The sequence below is a fragment of the Neomonachus schauinslandi genome, chromosome 8, assembly GCF_002201575.2.
Source record: "Neomonachus schauinslandi chromosome 8, ASM220157v2, whole genome shotgun sequence".
NCBI classification, from domain to species: Eukaryota; Metazoa; Chordata; class Mammalia; order Carnivora; family Phocidae; genus Neomonachus; species Neomonachus schauinslandi.
The window spans coordinates 95,916,103-95,937,335 of NC_058410.1; the positions used below are offsets into that span (position 1 = coordinate 95,916,103).

Genomic DNA, 21,233 nt, shown 5'->3' on the forward strand with positions numbered 1-21,233 from the left:
GTGTGATACAATACATTAATAAAAGAAAGATCAAGAACCATATGATCCTCTCAATAGATGCAGAAAAAGCATTTGACAAAGTACAGTATCCTTTCTTGATCAAAACTCTTCAGAATATAGGGATAGAGGGTACATACCTCAATATCATAAAAGCCATCTCTGAAAAACCTACAGCAAATATCATTCTCAATTGGGAAAAACTGAGAGCTTTCCCCCTAAGGTCAGGAACACTGCAGGGATGTCCACTATCACCACTGCTATTCAACATAGTATTAGAAGTCCTAGCCACAGCAATCAGACAACAAAAAGAAATAAAAGGCATCTGAATCAGCAAAGAAGGAGTCAAACTCTCACTCTTTGCAGATGATATGATACTTTTTGTGGAAAACCCAAAAGACTCCACCCCAAACCTGCTAGAACTCATACAGGAATTCAGTAAAGTGGCAGGATATAAAATCAATGCACAGAAATCAGTGGCATTCCTATACACCAACAACAAGACAGAAGAAAGAGAAATTAAGGAGTTGATCCCATTTACAATTGCACCCAAAACCATAAGATACCTAGGCATAAATCTAACCAAAGAGGCAAAGGATCTGTACTCAGAAAACTATAAAATACTCTTGAAACAAATTGAGGAAGACACAAAGAAATGGAAAAATGTTCCATGCTTATGGATTGGAAGAACAAATATTGTGAAGATGTCAATGCTACCTAGAGCAATCTACACATTCAATGCAATCCCCATCAAAATACCATCCACTTTTTTCAAAGAAATGGAGCAAATAATCCTAAAATTTGTATGGAACCAGAAAAGACCCCGGATAGCCAGAGGAATGTTGAAAAAGAAAAGCAAAGCTGGTGGCATCACAATTCTGGACTTCCAGCTCTATTACAAAGCTGTCATCATCAAGACAGTATGGTACTGGCACAAAAACAGACACATAGATCAATGCAACAGAATAGAGAGCCCAGAAATGGACCCTCAACTCTATGGTCAACTAATCTTTGACAAAGCAGGAAAGAATGTCCAGTGGAAAAAAGACAGTCTCTTCAACAAATGGTGTTGGGAAAATTGGACAGCCACATGCAGAAGAATGAAACTGGACCATTTCCTTACACCACACACAAAAACAGACTCAAAATGGTGAAAGACCTAAATGTAAGACAGGAGTCCTTCAAAATCCTAAAGGAGAACACAGGTAGCAACCTCTTCGACCTCAGCCGCAGCAGCTTCTTCCTAGAAGCATCGCCAAAGGCAAGGGAAGCAAGGACAAAAATGAACTATTGGGACTTCATCAAGATAAAAACTTTTGCACAGCAAAAGAAACAGTCAACAAAACCAAAAGACAACCGACAGAATGGGAGAAGATATTTGCAAATGACATATCAGATAAAGGGCTAGTATCCAAAATCCATAAAGAACTTCTTAAACTCAACACCCAAAGAACAAATGATCCAATCAAGAAATGGGCAGAAGACATGAACAGACATTTTTCCAAAGAAGATATCGAAATGGCCAACAGACACATGAAAAAGAGCTCAATATCGCTTGGCATCAGGGAAATCCAAATCAAAGCCTCAATGAGATACTACCTCACACCAGTCAGAATGGCTAAAATTAACAAGTCAGGAAATGACAGATCTTGGTGGGGATGTGGAGAAAGGGGAACCCTCCTACACTATGGGTGGGAATGCAAGCTGGTGCAGCCACTCTGGAAAACAGTATGGAGCTTCCTCAAAAAGTTGAAAATAGAGCTACCCTACAACCCAGCAATTGCACTACTGGGTATTTACCCCAAAGATACAAATGTAGGGATCCGAAGGGGTATGTGCACCCTGATGTTTATAGCAGTAATGTCCACAATAGCCAAACTTTGGAAAGAGCCAAGCTGTGCATTGACAGATGAATGGATAAAGAAGATGTGGTGTAGCTATATACAATGGAATATTATGCAGCCATCAAAAGGAATGTAATCTTGCCATTTGCAATGTCGTGGATAGAACTGGAGGGTATTATGCTGAGTGAAATAAATCAATCAGAGAAAGACATGTATTGTATGACCTCACTGGTATGAGGAATTCTTAATCTCAGGAAACAAACTGAGGGTTGCTGGAGTGGTGGGGGGTGGGAGGCAAGGGGTGGCTGGGTGATAGCCATTGGGGAGGGTATATTCTATGGTGAGCACTGTGAATTGTGTAAGACTGTTGAATCACAGACCTGTACCTCTGAAACAAATAATACATTTATGTTAAAAAAAAAAAAGAAGATAGCAGGAAGGGAAAAATGAAGGGGGGGAAATCGGAGGGGGAGATGAACCATGAGAGACTATGGACTCTGAGAAACAAACTGAGGGTTCTGGAGGGGAGGGTGGTGGGCGGATGGGTTAGCCGGTGATGGGTATTAAAGAGGGCATGTACTACATGGAGCACTGGGCGTTATACACAAACAATGAATCATGGAGCACTATCAAAAACTAATGATGTAATGTATGGTGATTAACAAAACATAAAAAAAAAAACAAACAAACATGGGAGAAAACCAGGCTTGGAACTAGAATTAGGTTGTTGGGAATGGCATTTTTAGGAACTGAGTTATCGCTGACCTGTAGGATTTTCATATTTTTTTTCCCGGATATCATTTAATATGGAGAAACCCACTTATAAATTACCATGGTAATGTAACTGTATGTATTTCTGCTGGTTTAAATTTTTTTATTTGGTATTTCCTTCTATAATGCTATGAGCCATTCATTATAAGTACCTTTAGTTCTAACAGAATTAGCCACCTAATATTAATCAGAGAAGAAGACTATTACAGAATATGACTCAACACATGTAGAGTTACAATTTTCCAGTCTGTATCATGATTTCAATTGAATATGAAATTTGATTTCAAATAGTGCTAATTATAGAAATTGTAGAAATTGCACAGAGACCTCGTTGGAATTAAAACCATACACTCTGAGTTGTGTATCTATTACCTAATACACAACAAATCACAATTTTGATCACATTAGTTAATGTGTATCTCTTTAGTATCTAAGAAAAAGAAAACATTTAAAATCTGTGTATCTATGTATGGTTAAATTGGTATGGTATAGACATATTCATATCTGTATCTGTCAAATTTATGGGTAAATATAAATATCTGGTTTGCAGTAAAACAGTAAACATCTATTATTTTCTCCTGGGAATGGTATTTGCAGGTTCCATGGTTACAATGAGGAGCCAACGGGCCTGGGGGTATTTTAAGACATGGATAGTTATAAGGACAAACCCTTGAAGATGGATGATAGAGAAGTCTGAATTAGTGTGTAATCACATCCTTAGATTTTTTTCTCTAAAACTCATACACATATCCCTGTCAACCATTTGCTCATTCTGAGGCTCTGGATACATTAGTTAAATTCCTAAGTCTCAGTTTTTTTATTCTTAAAATTGGGTAAATAATAGCTTTAAAAAATGTGTTTCCATCCTCTCATTATGGGTAGATCAGCAGACATGGTAAGACCAAGAGTGGAAAAACTAAATCCAAAAGTCAATGTTTTACAGAGGTTGGGACAGCCATATTAGATCATTAAATTAATGATCGCCCAAAGAATCCAACCTTAAAAATATACATCCTTGTATAGTTTCCTCTCACAGTGATTCTGGATTTGGCCACAGGACTTTCTCTGTCCAATGAGACATTAGCAAATGTGACAGAGGCAGACAATTGATAAGTACATGCAGATAGGGGCTTAGCTGCTAGGAATGCTGCTGTCACCTGTGTAAGAGTCCAGGGTCAACTGCTAAAGAGGACACATGGGGGAGAATCGTGCATCCCAACCAGTAGCGCTTGCTGGACACCATCTTGGACCACCTGGCCTCAGCTGAGTAGCTCACAGTAGCTACTTTGAGTGTCCCCCAAGCAAGACCATCAGAAGAACCACCCAACTAAGCTAAGCCCATTGTGCAAAATTATGAGCCAATAAATGGTTATTTTAAGCTACTACATTTTGGTGGTGTTATTCACGATAGATAACTGACATATTCAGTAATTTTGTAGGATAAACCTTGCATGCTGTTGATATTTAAATCAGTAAATAATACCTAGGAGTGACCAATCATAGACATTAAAAAACATCTACCACTCACATATAAATGAGTAAAAGCAAATACACAAAACATAATCAGAAGATATATTTTAAAATGGAATAGCAGGGGCACCTGGGCAGCTCAGTCAGCTGGGCATCTGCCTTTGGCTCAGGTCATGATCCCACGGTTCTAGGATCAAGCCCCACATCAGGCTCCTTGCTCAGCAGGGAGTCTGCTTCTCCCTCTGCCTCCTCAACCTGCGCCCCTTGTGCTCTCTTTCTCACTCACTCACTCTCTCTCTCTCTCTCAAATAAATAAAATCTTTTAAAAAATAAAAAACATGGAATAGCAAACATAGGTTGTCTTTGTTAAATTTTCTATGCTAGATTATCACTTTGTGCTGCATAGACAAAAAAAAAAAGTGTATAATTTACTGCATATATATAACTTACCAAAACATGATCTTCTATGAAGCATATGTTGGAAAATCTTGCACAGAGACTCTTCACTTTGTGTAATGGTCCTACAGGTACACTGTACTTGAAGGACTGTCCCAAAGGTACCAATGTAAGCTGCTTTGCAGTCATCACTTCCCGAGCAAATGAGGTCCTGCTGGCTTAAGGTACTGATGCAGAGCTCATCTTCATGGCACTTTCTAGTCACATGCTGCCAGCATTTTGACTGAAATGTTCTATAGCGCCTCCTAGAAAGAATCAAGAAATGGGATTAGTCTGAATAATATTATCTTGCAATAGCATGTGGTGCTGCCTCACCTAATGAAAGACTGGCATCAAACAAAAGGCCTTCTAAATGCCAATACATAGCTGAAAATAAAGTTAGTACACACACGCATCCCAATAGAGACTGTCCGAGTAGAGAAACATTGTGAATTATTTTCCTTTTGCAATGAAAGACAGAGGCTAAGTTTAGGATTCCCTGGTTGAATCATCCTTCACTACTAATTTTGTTTCAATGGGTGATGATTTGCAGTATGAACTACTTGGTGGAATTAGTAGCAGTATTTCTGAGGCAGAATGTGCTTTTATGGCTAGCCTTTGGCCACTATCTCACACCAAGTGATTTCATATAAGGCTCTTGATCTTTCCAGCCAGTTCTCCCACAGGATGGAAGGTACTGTACTCTTTTTCTCAATATTTCTGAGCAGACTAATTAGAATTTATAAAATACTTTGAGCTTCTCTGGCAGCAAGAGCTAATTTAACACAAAAATTAGGAGTTTACTTAATGACTGAGATAATCCATTAGAATTGAGTTGAATCCATCAATTCATAACTTTTCTGACTACGTATTTGATTCATGCTATACTAGCTTTGAATGAAAGTCTGGATAAAGTACAATAATTTCATTTTCAAAACTTTCACAGAAAGAAGATATTCTCAGTGGAACCAAGGATATTAATCTTCCTACTTAATATTTATCACCTAAAATTACTTCTTACCCTTTCTTGGATAGATCACCATCAAACAAGCATGAAAACCCTCTGAGTAAATAGACATTTATCATGAGCTTATTTGTCCACATGGTGCTGCTTAAATCCATAAATATTATTTTTAATAATTGCATATTTTAAGTAACCTTAAAGTAATCAGCTTTTTAATGTAATGGACAAAATAATTAGTATCTATTAAAATTTATATTTAAGAAAATCCTACAAAAGTTTTGAGCCAGAAGAACAAATATGTTCCTTTAATGCAATTAAAGGTTATATGGAAAATATCATGTAAATATAAGTATTCACAGTGTGGATTATCATTTATGAGTTGATAGAGAATAGATTTGTACCTTGGTGCCATTTATTCATTTTTAAATATGCATTTTGCTACAGTTAAGTTGTGTGAGTTATCTGCTCATGGAAGTTATTTCATTCAGAAAATTAGTTGTGAAATTATGCAAAATATGCTGAATTAAAGGATATTTTAAAATTAAAAAATCAGGGATGCCTGGGTGGCTCAATTAGTTAAGCATCTGCCTTCGGCTCAGGTCATGATCCCAGGGTCCTGGGATCCAGTCCTGCATTGGGATCCTTGCTCAGTGGGGAGCCTCCTTCTCCCTTTCCCTGCCAGTCCTCCTCCTTGTGCTCTCTCTCACTTTCTCTGACAAATAAATAAATAAAATTTTAAAAAATTAAATTAAATTAAAAAATCATAAAATTAGTACACATTACCTACATGATTTAAAAGGATTTAAATATGGCAAAAAAAATTTTATATGATAGAAATTCTGTTTCAGGTTTAAATGTTTTGCTGTATAATGTTTCGTTATCCTTATTTTCTTGATATTCTGCTTTCTTGATATTCTATGTTGTATTTTGTTCAAACAATTATTTAAAGGTAATTTTTAAAATAGAGTTATTTTGTTTTCATTTTTGCTATTGATTTCCAGTTACATTACGAAATGTAAAGAATGTGGTTGGTATAATTTCTGCACATGGATTTGTGACCTAATATGTCATCAGATTTTGTAAATACTCCATGGCACTTAAAATAAGTGTGTACATTGCAGATTTTTATTTTTAAAAAGTAGAATTTTTTTAAGCAAATATTGTTTCACTTTCTTGAGTTCATGAAAATATGAAAATTTTTCATATTTGAAAATATGAAATATATATATGAAATATATGAATATATAATGTATTATATGAAAATATAATGTATTATAATTTTCTGTAAGCGCCTAAACATTTATAATTGGCAAAACAATCTCATTTCTCAGTATACATCTTTATGAGACAAAATTGGTTGATAAAATGGTCTTTATACAGCCTTCTTTGGCCTTTTCAAATAAATAAAGGAGTTTCAAAACCTCTCCTGTTCTGGAGAATCTGGAACAGGGACAGAAGTTTTATTTTAAGACCAAATGCTCTTCTCTCTGCACATATAAGCTCTTTGGCAAAAAAGGTAGCAGATGAAGGACTTAACATCCTTACTGAAGAATTTGGATTTTTTTCCATCTGAATTACATTAACAATAAGTTAATATAAATCCTGGAAATCTCCCTAAGGCAAAATTTGCTTGAGAAAATGACAGGATTTGTCTTTTCATCTTGACTACTAATATTGCATAATATTTCCATTGCCTCTATAAAATATTCATTAAGGGATTATTTGCTCACAGTGAAAAGAAATCTAAAGTACACAGTTCTTATTTTAATTAATCCATGAAAGACAGAAATTATACAAGAAGAGATATGTATATGTACATTAAAAATCATAAAAGTTAATTGCAAGCTATTCAAAGGTGGAGGGAAACAGGATGACATCTTTTAAGGGACTCTGATTTTGCAGACTGTGCACCAAGCATTTCAGAAAGGTGGTCAAACCCAGGAGTCCTGGTGGAGAAAAATTACCAGCTCTGTACCAATCAATCTGAGAAGGTGTTGACGCCAAGATGAGTTTTTTCAGGAGTGTGTGCTTCAGAATCCATCAGGGGGCTTCTCAAGGACTCTAACAGCAGATCCCATCACTTGCCATTAAAATACTTAATTTGATAGGGAAGCCTAGATATAGGACATTCTGAAAGAATGCAAATAACTTTAGGATAATGAGGTAGGATACCTACAGTCTTGGCACTGGTATCAGGTGAAGCTGGATACCCATTCATGGAGACATCTAGTATTTTTACAGGGATTGCTTTAAAAAAAGTTTTCCTGGCTCATTAAAATATTACTAGTTTTCATTGTTAGTGTAGATAGATGATTGACAGGTATAAATATTCTATTTGTGATGATAAAAATAGTGTAATCAAACATTTTCATCCCATTTCATTGACTATAGGAAATACCATTATCTTATTATAACTCAAATAACTTGTTGGAAATTAAATTATTGTTTTAATTTCATAAATACTTTCTTGTCGTTGAGCTTAAGACTCATTCCAAAGCTGTTAGGGATATTAAAATGTGTAAGAAAAAATTGCATCTTAGAGTCAATGAAATACAATATTTCACTAAATAAGAACTTTTTTCACTAAATAAGGATATCTAAATTGCATTGTAAGACATATTTTTATCATTAATTTTATTATTCACTCAAGAGATATAATTAAAAAGCCTCAGACTACTGATAAACTTTTATAAAATAGAATCTTCAATAAGACATTCTTAAGAACTTTGGCCATCTATGTGATAATATGAAATAAAAAATACACCAGTGTTTTAGCACTCTGCTTAGATCTCTACCCCTTATCTTACAGAATGTGTGTTGTAGGAAAGCAATTGTCTTTTTTGATGAATATTTATAAGATCTGGAGCCTACGCTGAAAGTTGGAATGGCAGAGTAAAGGAGTGGAGATAGTTAAATTCTAAAAGAAAGGGCGCCTGGGTGGCTCAGTTGGTTAAGCGACTGCCTTCGGCTCAGGTCATGATCCTGGAGTCCCGGGATCGAGTCCCGCATCGGGCTCCCTGCTCTGCGGGGAGCCTGCTTCTCCCTCTGACCCTCCCCACTCTCATGTGCTCTCTGTCTCTCTCATTCTCTCTGTCTCAAATAAATAAATAAAATCTTTAAAAAAAAAAAAAAATTCTAAAAGAAAGCAGTTTACCAAGAATCCATCCCTTCGGGCAGTTGATATTAAATCTTTCAGCTCACTTGCCAATGGTCAAAGCAAGGTGACAAATGTGACAATCCTTACTCTGAGATATCACACACTACACTACTCTTCCACATTAAATGTTTATTTTGATCTTTAAGTGGTTTTGCTATTTATGGAGTTTTATTTATTTAAATGAAATTAAATAAAATTCAAGACACTGGGCAAATTGATATGAAGAATTATTCCAAGAAGAAGCAAAAGATGAAACCATAAATTATATGTTTAATTTTGGTTGTTTAAATAAAACTCCTTTAACCTGGTAACATCAATGTTACAAATCATTTTGATTCATCAGATTTATTCAGTACTCTCATTCTTTTCTGTATTTTCTTACTCGTCCAAAGAGGCCCACTTAACTGTGGATTTCTTACCACACAAAAGATAAATTCATCTTGAATATACAAGGAAATGTGTTAATGAAGACTGCAGTGAGGAAAAGAAAAAAGCCAGTGTTGAATTAGATTTATGGTTCCCAAGAGTAATTACCCAAAAGTTCCATCTAGTCTCAGCTAGCAGCAAGAGTGGAAGTTTTAATAAGTGAGCCAGATCATTCATACCTCTGCTCAAAATCCTCCAAAACTCCTCCATTTTGCTGGGAGTAAAAACCAAGTCCTTAGTGTCCCTCTAGGTCCTATGTGATTTAGGCCTGCCTGGCCCCCATTCCAGTTAAACGTCTAACTGCATCTCCTATTGCTCTCTGCCGTGTGTGCTCGACCTTCATTGCTTTTTGGACATGCCATATTTCTTCCTCAGCACTGGCTGATCTGTTTGGTATCTCTTTTTTCAGATGCTGACTGAGAGAGGCTCACTCTCCCACTTCTTTAAATCTGGTAAAATGCCCCCTACTCGGACCACACTGTTCACATTGCAACTCTTTCTGCCCATTCACAGTGCCACTCATTCTATTCTCTCCCTTTGCCTGTTAATCTCTACAACACTCATTACCTTATAATATACATTTGACTTATTTATTATCCTTCTCCCCCTACCAGAACATAAGCTCCCCAGGGCAAGCATATTGGTCTTGTGTGCACTGAACCTAGAATAGTAGTAGGTGCTTGATAATTATTTATTTAAATAAACAAATAAATGACTAACATTACTCCCCTGAAAATCAAGGGTGTGAAGTTGGGAAGAGGAGAATGGGTACATTTCTGACACCATGGCATACATATGTGCTGGGGATGTCCAAAGTTACCTTCTCCTTCCGGATCTCCAGCCTAAGAGAGAAAGATTCATTTTGAAGTTTGAAGAGGCACCTTGCCAAAGCTCTATGGTATTTAACAGCCTTACATCATCATACCAAAAACCAAATTAAACTGACATGCCAATCATGTCTATTTACTAATTCATTAGTCTAACTTGAATATATAATTTTAATAATGCTGTTTCATGGCTACCAAATCCTGACACACTGAATTCGCTGATTCCAAAAACGTGTTCTGCATTTGAATTTCAAAAAAGGACACTACACATGATAGAAAAATATGAGTTGTCTGGCTTTGTTTACATCATGTTGGATGAGGGTGGGAACTCTAGGTAATGTAATGAGATCAAGTGTTAGGACTGGACTGTAACAAATAAGGTGCTGAAATAAGTAAGGTATGCATGTTTCTACTCACCTGCATAATTCATCATTTCGGCAGCTGTGAATTAAATCGAGGCAAGTAGGGGGTGGAGCTACGTCCACTGCACATGGCTTGCTGTGAAGAGCTTCCTTGGACTGCTGACAAGGAATATCAGATTGAGCGCAGTCACAAAAAGCCAACATCTGGGCAATGTTAAAAGGCATATTCTGATAGAAGAACCGTATGGCTGCTTGGCAGTGTTTCACATCACACAGATTTCCATTTGCTGAGCAAGCTTTAAGGTAAGGGGCCAACTGTGCATTACAGACCACATCCCCTACACATGCCTCTGCCACTTCCAAACAGGACTGGATCCCTTTGATTCCTGAAAGCAAGGATATGTCCGGGTCGTGGAAAAGTAAACACAAATCTGTACATACAGAATCTGCAAAACACTGTGAGAAGTCTATGAGCAAAACACAATGATGTACTAATGTGCTATTTGGGGCCAATGTTCCTTTTTTTTTTTTTTTTCTAAGAGTTAGTATAAATTTACTGAGGCCTGAGTAGTGGGCTATTTGAATCATCTTTCATTTATACTGGGTACATATTGTGATCTAGAAGTGATGGGAAGTGTGTAGGGCCAAAACTGAGTGGAAAAAAAAAAAAATCTTGAGTCCAAGTTTCTCAAATGTAAACAATAAATCTTCAGAAATTGCATTTGAGGTATATAGCTTATGGTGAGTTCATGGGCTCAAATCAAAATGATTTTTGTTCTGTTCCACTTTTTATTTTGGGCAAAAATTTTGACTAAAGGCTCCATATAGTTACATACTTATTCTAGTACATAAAGATGTTCACATTCTGGAAAACACAGATACATGTGAGTGCTTCCACAACCCCCCCCACCAAACATATATACACAAAAACAGCCTCAAACAATTAATTTATATGATCAAAATACCTGTGAAATTTAACCAAGATCTTGTCTTTGGTTTTAATTATAATGTATTCCTCAGCATAACTGTAAACAGAGGATGGATGGGCAAAACAGTTGCTTTGACACATGAGTGGAAGAAACACAGTAATTTTGTTGCATTTTGCAATATTAGACAAGTAAAAAGCCACACAATTAATTTTATATTGGCATATCTTTAAGAAAGCTAGTAACTATGTTTTAAATTATACTGTCTAGTATTTACAATGCAGATAAAAATTACAATGTATAAATATTACCATGATAGGGAAGAGTAGTTAGATTCCACTTGGATTGATTATCCTCTTTCACGTTACCTAGAAGAAAAACAAAGAGACTAATTCATTAGTGAACAGTTTTTTAAATTTAATAGAAGAATGTGGGGCGCCTGGGTGGCTCAGTTGGTTAAGCGACTGCCTTCGGCTCAGGTCATGATCCTGGAGTCCCTGGATCGAGTCCCGCATCGGGGTCCCTGCTCGGCAGGGAGTCTGCTTCTCCCTCTCCCGCTCCCCCCTCTTGTGCTCTCTCTCTCTCTCAAATAAATAAATAAATAAAATCTTAAAAAAAATAAAATAAAATAATAGAAGAATGCGGATTACATTTATAAATGAATAATAAAAAAAAATCCATTTGAGCTCATGTAACACTAATTTAACCCTTGATACTCAAAATTAGTTAGGTGTAGAAAAAGAAAAACACCCCCCCCCCAAATATGAAGTGAATTAAACAGCCCTGTTCTGAGGATTTAGTTACTTGAAGATTTAAACAAATGCTAACAATCAGACCATGTGTACTGAAGTAAACAAAGAATCTGGGGAGAAAGAATAGAAGCAGTATTGTCTGAATCAAAAAAATCCTTCCCAGTAGGGTCTTAATTAAATTGAAATGCAATTTAAAGATGATTTCCACCTCTGATTATCTTAGTCTCTTAGAGTTCCTAGGAATTATAATCATAGAACTAGAGAATTGTGTTGATGGAAGTGAACTCAGTGGACAGCTACTTCCAAACTCTTTCATTCAAGAAGCATTGGCTGAGTCCCTACTATGTACCAGGGGCCATACTGAAGACACAAATGTGTAGTTCCTGTCATGGAGCACCCACAGCCTGGCATGGAATAGAGAGATATAATAAAAAATCCAAATAAAATATAAGGAGTGCAAATAGACATATGCATAAAGTAATAGAGGAATAGTACGATCAGATTTGCATTTTAAAATAAAAGTTGAATTGTTGCCATTGGCTATTAAGATAATAACTTCTGTTATGACTTCATGATTCAATTTGTCCCTACTTGAGCTGCCTGTCCAAACTCCCTGCCTGCCTATCCATTGCACAAAAAAAGAAGGTACAACCACAAGAAAATTCTTTTTTATTCCCAATTGGGTCACAGTCTTTCCAGATTCCCTTGCATTGTTCCATCTATACATGGTTTCTCACTTTTCTACCAATAATGTCTCAGCTCAAGAATCACAATGTTTCTAGATCCACCCTCCTGTGTCCCTGAGGAAGCCTGAGATGTTCCTTCTTCCATGCACTATCCCATAGTGAGTGAAATCCCACAAGCGAATCTCAGAGAGGCATATAGCTTCTGTAACAGATACAAAAGTCTAGGCTAGACCTCTATTATAGATTAATATCTCTGCTTTGGGACTGATTGGTATGGCTATGCCACTGACTAAATATAACATATTCAAGAATCTATCACTGAAACATAAATTACGAGTATTTATGCACTTAGTATAAATTTACACACTTTGACTGAATGTTTATATACCTCCAAAATTTACATGTTGAAGCCCTAACCCGCTGTGTGGCTATGTTTGAAGACGGCGTCTCTGAAAGTTATGCAGGTTAAATGAGGTCATAAGAGTGGGGCCCTGATCTGATAGGATGATCATCCTAGGAAGAAGAGACACAGAGCGCTTACTTACTCTTCTCCCTCCATGCACTCCCACACCAAGGAAAGGTCATGTGAGGACATAGAGAAACCAGGAAGTCAGCAAGCCAGGAAGAGAGCTCTCACCAGAAACCGACCCTGCTGGACCTTGATCTGGAAGTTCCAGCCCCCAGAACTATGAGAAGATACATTTCTGTCGTTGAAGCTGCCCACACTGTGGTATTTTTGTTATGGCGGCCCCAGCAGACTAATATATTCACTATGTGGGTAATTATTATAAACACAACTAAACATTTATTTTAGCATGGTAAAATAAACCTTATCTTGGATGTGTACTATTTTATATCCTATGAGTAATTTAATATAAATTCTCAGCACATTAAATTCTAATTTCATAGGGTACCAACATATGTATATACATATTTTTCCGGGAGGATATTTTAAACCATAGCTTAATGCTGAAGAGGAGCTAAATATGTCACGGGAATAAATAAAAGATTGTATCAATCCAATCTACATCTGAGATAGATCATATACATCAAAAAATGCACAATGTTCCTTCTTATTCATCCACTAATGTCAAATATATCCAGAATCTGATATTTTCTCCCCTTGCTACCACACTGGCCCGAGATAGCATGCATTTCTCTGTTGACCTCATCTAGGCCATGGGCTTATTTATTATCTATAAGTGAAAGACCCCTCCCCCCTTAGATTTACACCTATTGCACAGATCTCACTTTGTTGATAGTGATAATTTAGACATCAATTCCGTATGTGGGGCTGCCTAATTTGATATATTTACTTGGGTATCTATCTAATAAACATTTCAGACTTAACATGTCCCAAACTGACCTCTGACTTCTCTGTCCCTCACTGAAGCCTCTTCTTCCTATAGTTGTTCCCATAGAAAGTTAACAAAAATAATGGCAACCACATCCTTCTAGTAACTCAGGACAAAAACCTTGGAATCAACCTCCATTTCCTTTTTTTTCTTGCATCCCCACATGGTTTACTACTAACAAAATATATCCAGAACTGACAACTTCCCACAGTGGTCCATCATCTATCATTTTTTTCTCTGTGTCGTTATAAAACCCTCCTAACTGGTCTTCCTACTTGAGCTTTTGCTTGTCTTCCAGTCAATGATCAACAACAACAACAACAACAAAAAAACCAGAATTATCCTTTTAAAGATAGGAATCAGATCATGACAATCTCTTAGTGAAAATTCTTCAGTGATTTTCTGTATCGCTCAGGGAAAGAGCCAATGACCTAGAAATGACCTAGAAAGTCCTACCTGATCCTGTCCCTGTTTTACTTCTGATCTCACCTCCCACATCTCTCTCCCATATTCTCTCTTCTACCTATGTGTCTCCCTTTAGCTCTTCCTCAAACCTCCAGACACATGTCCAGTTGAAGGCCTTTAACTCCCTGTTTCTTCTGCCTTAACTGCTCTTTCCCTAAACAAACACAAGGCTCATTCCCTTATCTCTTTTAATCTTTGCTCAAACATTAACTTAAGAGTACAACTGCTTGTCCATCTTATTAAAATTACAAATCACCCACTCAGACCTCTTTTTTCCCCCCTTTGCTTCAGTTTTCTCCTTAGCATTCATGCTGTTTAAAATATCTATCTTAAGTCATTTATCCTGCTAATTTTCTCTTTGTCCCCATAGTGGATGCTGTGGCCCACTACTAAGATGCCCCCCAGGCTTTCATTTCCTCAGCTGCTACAAGTTTGGTAGGGTGATGACGCACACCGGTCCTTTCCTAGGCATTGCCCTCATTTGAAGAAAGTTGCCACAGGCAAGGTGACAGACTTTCCCAGGGGACATCTCATCTATAAAGACTAGCCCACAGGAGGGGTTCAAGGATCAGGTCCCCTGCCTCAACGGGTCATTCCAGGTCCAAACTTCCTGTCTGCTATGGTAGCAGCTCTGTATTTCAGCTTCTCCCTCCACCTAATCCTGTTTTCTTCAGTTCCTTCTAGCTTTTGTTCCTAAACCGTCAGCCCAAACACATCCTTTGTGTGCAAACCTCTGTCTCAGAGCTGTTGCCTGGGAATGTGATTCAAGATGCTCCTCAATATAGAATGTAATGTCCTAGAGAGCAATGATTTGTTTGTTTTGTTTACTTTCCCTCCAGCTCTGAGCACATGGGCTAAGACATGGTAGGGACTCACAAGAAGTATCTATCAAATAAATAATTAGCACGTAACCACGCTTTATCTATTTCTTTAATTTCTTAAATCTTCTAACAAACAAGAAGCTCCTTAAATGAAGGACAGGTGTTTGTTTTGTTATTGTTTTTTTAAATCCTGCTGTATAGTACCTAGCACATTTAAATGTCTCATAAGTATTTTTCAAATGAATGAATGAATGAATGAATGAATACAATTAACATTATGCTAAAACCTTTTAGCATTTGCCTTTCTTGCCTCTTCATAATCCCTTTCGGACATAGTCATGGCATTAATTTTTTATTTTTAATTTTTTAAGAGAAACAGGTTGAAATGACAAAGCAGGAATCCGAAATTAAATATTCTTTAGTTAATTCATATTTGTGATTATATACTTAATGTTCCTAAATCCTCTTTAGAATACCAACCTGAAAAAATGTCCTGTTTGAATCCATCTTCATAGTTGTCACTGAAGGCTGGAACTATCTGAGCATCCTGTATACAAACGTCTTCAAACAAACTTTTCCAAATTTCAATGCACTCTACTTTTGAAGGGTCGTTGCAATGACAATTCCACAATATCGTTTCTTTCAGACTTTCTCTTAATGTGGCACACAGGTAGCCTCCATCAAGGATCTTGCATTGTTCTGATTCACTCCCACAGGTTTTCTTAAAATTTTCATACAACAGAATGCAATGTTCTGATTCTTGGCAGATATGTGCTGCTTTGACACAGTCACTCTTTTTTCCAACCATTAATGATGTGTCTTTCTGAGGGAGCCATTGTGTGATATTTGACTGTCCAGCCAAATGTAAAGACAGAGCTGATTTTTCTTTAAATAAAATTTAAAAAATTGACCAAAAATTAAATGAATTCATTTACTTATATTTTAATGTCTTATAAAAAGTATATAAACTTGTTTTTTTTAAAAAGATTTATTTATTTTAGAGACAGAGATGGAGAGAGAGTGAGCAGGGGGAGGGGCAGAGGGAGAGGGAGAGAGAGAATCCTCAAGCAGACACCCTGCTAAGCATGGAGTCCTACCTGAGGCTTGATCCCAGGACCCTGAGATCATGACCTAAACCGAAATCAAGAGTCTGCCACTCACCTGAATGTGCCACTCACGTGCCCCTAGACTTATCTTTTATATACTTATATCTATATTGTCTTGCAAAAACCATTAAAAAATTTCAAGAGAGTTATTACAAATGATCCTGAATTTCTAAAAATTGAAATAAAAACACTGATTATTTATAGTTTATGTAACCACATAATGGTAATGCTCAATTTCTTTTGATGACATTTGGTTCTCATCATTTACTTTTGTCCAAATTTTCATTACATTTTGATGATGACTGGTAGAAATCGTGTGTAACTTAAGATACTTATAAAGTAATAAATTATTTCCCTTATATAAATTTTTATGGATTTCTATTTTCTACTAGAAATGTACTCAAAGTGTTTCTCCACCTTTTTAAAAACTTATTATTTTCCCCTTAACAAGCCTTTTTGGACATTTACTTTTCTAATTCACAAGCCTCCTTATAAAATTTTAATTCCACAGATATACTGTATATCTGTTTAGGAACTGGATGTATATATGTGTTTCATACATAATAAAGAGTAAAAGATTTTTTGCCCACTCCCATGTACCAACTTTCACCCCTTGGAGATTCTATTCCTCATTGAGAACACATGTTCTACTAGATAGTTCCAACAAGCCCATAATTATATGAACTTTATAGAAGAAAAGATCAGAAAAACAACTTCAACATGAGACTCCGAGTTAGCTTAACATAGGCTTTCAGAGGTATACTGTCTACTTCTAAAATGTCTTATCTTCCTTTGAGGTACTTCAAATAGATCTCCACAATAAAAAATTCCTTGACCCTACCATTCTTCCAAAAGTCACCTTTTTTTTTTTCTGGAGTATTATGATTTAAAAAAAAAAAAGATTGTTTAATTTTGTTTTATTAGTTTTCTTTCATCTTAGTTTCTACAAATGTCTCATTCTTACACAAGACAAAGATAACATAATCAGTTTTATCGTATGAAAATGTTTCCTTAAAAATTGTTAGGGCATCCTTATAAGCATATCCTAAGTCTAGCCTCTGTACTGTATGTGTTTGAAAACATATGCTACTATAGCATTTTGCACATCTCTCAAATAACAGCTCACAATGGATTGTTATAATTATATAAATCAGGCTCCTTTACTAGAATAGAGGCCTTCTCTCCTATTCCTTTTGGCTAGCATATGCAGGCTTGCATGAATAGGATACATGTGATTTAATGCTCTCCTCATAGAATTAGCTCTATTACATTGGTAATTATATATTTTGAAATAATCTATAAACCTGTCTATAGGTCAATCAATCTATCTAAATATCTTTCTATTTATATATTTAATCAGCTGGGCTAAATGAAATAATATGGCTAAATGTCAATTTTACTATGTTTTCAGCTATCAAGAGCAGGGACTGTTTTAGTCACTTTTTTTTTTTAAGATTTTATTTATTTGAGACAGAAAGAGTGAGAGGTAGCAGGTGGGGAGGAGTAGAGGGAGAAGGAGAGCATCTCAAGCAGACTACTGCAGAATGCATAGCCCAATGCGCAGGGCTCATCTCACAATCCTGAAATCATGGCCTGAGCTGAAATCAAGAGTCAGAAGCTTAACCAACTGAGCCACCCAGGTGTCCCATGTTTTATTCAGCTTTATATCCATCCTTCAGCATTTATAAAATGTCTACACATATTAACTGAATAATAAATACAAATGGATACATGATTTAGGTGCTCAAAAATATGTTTAAAAATTTAAAATACTTACATTATATTTATTGGTCATGTACTAAGTATCAGGTACTACACTGAGTGCTTTATCATATTAAGAAAAAAAAAAAAAGAAATGCTAAAGCTGATTTGTTCAAGAAGTTTACAATATATCAATGAAGAATAGAAAAGTACATGCCTATATATGTTGGGGAATGTTTTGGGAGTCCAAAGGGGGGGGGGGAGGGTAGTGGGGGGGGGGGGGCATGGGGGGGAAGAGAGACAGAGAGAGGGAGAGAGAGAGGAAGAGAGAGACAGAGAGAGGGAGAGAGAGAGAAAGAGAGAGATCATGGCTTTCTGGACTGATGATCAGAGTTTGTGAGGGTGCCATAGTTAAGATAGGATGAATGATAAGATTTCAATTATTTCCTTTCTCACTCTAAGCTAAATTATAAGCAATCAGCTAGTGCTCCCTGTATACATAACAACTAGGTCATGTCCATCATGAAGTGCATTTATGAGATTGTTTAAGTGTTCTCCTCTACAGGGTTTTTATATTCCTGGCTTATCAATATTACCACACAGTAGTCTTTAATAAGTATCTATTGTGGGAAAAAAAAAAAGGTTTAAATACGTGAACTGATTTCAGTTTAACTGCTCTTTGTTATGTACCTGTTGACTGGTAACTACATTTTGTCAAAACTTGGTATGATTAAAAGTGGCTAGAGAGAGAAAAATTAAGTTGTCTTGCCATTGTGAAACAAAAGTCAATAAATATTTTAGTATTTCAATATGTTTTCATTTCAGCCTATTTCCGTCTAAAACTAGTAAAGACCCATTAATTAGCTAACTAATCTCATTTCGGGCTCTATTCTTTTTGATGACATCTCAGCATTTGTAATTGTTGACTATTTTCTTTGTGTCCCTTTCATTGACTTCAAAAACTCTTTCTGTAGTTTATTTTCCTGTCTTTGAAATCTTCTTTTTTGTCTCTTCAACTAGATCATGAATGTTGTTATCAAAATTTTTATATTCTCACCTTATAGCCTTTACAGACCAATCCTATCTTCCTTCATGGTTTTATCTACTTCTTATAAACTTTTAACTCAAAAACCTGTGTGTCTATTTAATTTTATCTTTTCTTTTGTATGTCTATTTTAGATTACTCTCTTCAGTGCAAGATCCATGTTTCCAAATGCAAGCTAGATGACACACATTCCTTCCTTTCTTTTTTTGAAATTATTTGTATCATGTAAAACTTAAAACAAAATGCCAACATTCCTAACATGAATGTTCCAAAGCATTCCACAGATGCAATGTCTCCAAAATATAACTCATCACTTCTGTCCCCAATCCTGTACTTTATTGCTTCTTCCCTATCTCAGTGTATCCAGTATCCTGTCCCAAGCCAGCAATTTGTAGAACATGCTTCATACATTTCATATTCCTCATATCCAACTCTCACCAATTCCTATCAATTATAATTCATAAACATCTCTTACTTTGGCCTTTTCCTCAGAGTCCTCAGCACCACTGTGTTAGTTTAGGCTTGCATCACCTCTCTCCCAAATGGTTTTGATGGCCTTTTAATTGATATCCCTAGCCTGAATCTTTCCCTCTGCTCCATTCTGTCCTTTGCACTCCTGCCAGTGATACCCTTTGAAAAGCTGATTCTGCATTCCTCTGTTTAAAATGCATTAAGAGCCCCTTGCAATAACAGTTTGAAGTCTAATCCCTTTAGAAAGATCCATAAGTTCAGCTTTCCTCCTTCTTTTAACATCTGGTTTCTTTCCAGCATCCTCTCCTAATACTGTTCCATTCTACAGACCAGCTTAACAAAGGATTTTTTCTCCTCGAATGCACTCTGCTTCATTCTATTTCCTCTGCTTAGAACATCCATTTTGTCTCCCTAATGAACCCAATTCACCCTAAAATCCCAAGTCTGTCATTTCTTCTGTGAAACCTTCTGAGTCACCATTCTTTATTCCTCTATAACTTCAAGTACTTTGTAAGAGTGTGTGTGGCGGGTGTGTGTGTGTATCATCTAGCATGTATCACTTACCATTTTAATTAAGAATTGAACTAAAAGTAAATAACAAAGGTATCTTGGAAATCCTCAAAATATTTGGAAATTAACAACAGTATTATAAATAAATGATGAATCAAAGAGGAAGTTACAAGGGAAATGAGAAAACATTTTTAACTGAATAAAAATGAAAATACAACATACTAAGATTTGTGGATCTAACTAAAACAGTACTTGGAAGGAAATTTATCATTAATGAAATGATTATAGGAGGAAAGACAAAAATCTCAAGTCAGTGATATAAGCCTTTATCTCAAGAAACCAGAAAATGAGGAGCAACTTCAAGTCAAATCAAATACAACAACCAAAAATAATGAAGAGCAAAATTGCGAGACAGAGAGACAGAGAGAGAGGAGGAGACAAGTTTGCAATATCTGAATGAAAGAGAAGACATCACTATAACTCCTACAGACATTTAAAGGACAATTTGAGAATATTAGGGACAACTTAGCAGAGAGATAGAAAAAAGAAAAAAAAAGTAACATGGAAACACTAAAAACAAAAATTCAACATAAATCCAACAAATGGGAACATTCACTGAAAGACACAAACTACCAAACTTGCTCAATAAGGAATAGGTAAGTAAAAACAGTCCTGTAACAACTAAACACATTGAACATTTTAAAACCTTCCAATGAAGAATGGCCCAGATATCTTCACTGCTGAATTAAATCAAACATTTAAGGAAGAAATAATACTAATTCTTTGTATACTGTTCTAGAATAAAGAGTAGGAGGAAATACTTTCTAACACATTAAGAAACCAGCATTATTCGGACGACAAAATCAGACAAATACACTGTAAGAAAAGAGAACAATATTCCAATATCCCTCATGGACATAGATTAAAAACCCTTAACAAAATATTAGCAGATTGAATCAAGCAATATATAAAATGAGTAATACATCATCACTGAGTAGGATATAGCTTCAGAATGAAGGGTTAGAACCAACATTCACAAATCAACAATAAAATTCACAAAATAAAAAAAAGTAAAACATTATCATTTCAATAGAGGCAGGAAAAGCATTTGCAAAATTTAACATCGTTTATCTATTCGTGAT

The 21,233-nt window shown here is 36.0% G+C and overlaps 1 protein-coding gene across 1 annotated transcript in view; it reads right to left on the reverse strand.

Annotated features, from left to right (window-relative positions):
- The window catches only part of GFRAL (GDNF family receptor alpha like), a 66,571-nt gene that overhangs the window by 35,879 nt on the left and 9,459 nt on the right, over positions 1 to 21,233 (reverse strand). Inside the window, exons 4-6 of the mRNA XM_021691943.1 lie at positions 11,491 to 11,547; positions 10,309 to 10,639; positions 4,533 to 4,783 (exon numbers count right to left, since the gene is read on the reverse strand). Of these exons, the coding sequence (XP_021547618.1) occupies positions 4,533 to 4,783; positions 10,309 to 10,639; positions 11,491 to 11,547 (639 nt within the window). The remainder of the gene's footprint in view (positions 1 to 4,532; positions 4,784 to 10,308; positions 10,640 to 11,490; positions 11,548 to 21,233) is intronic.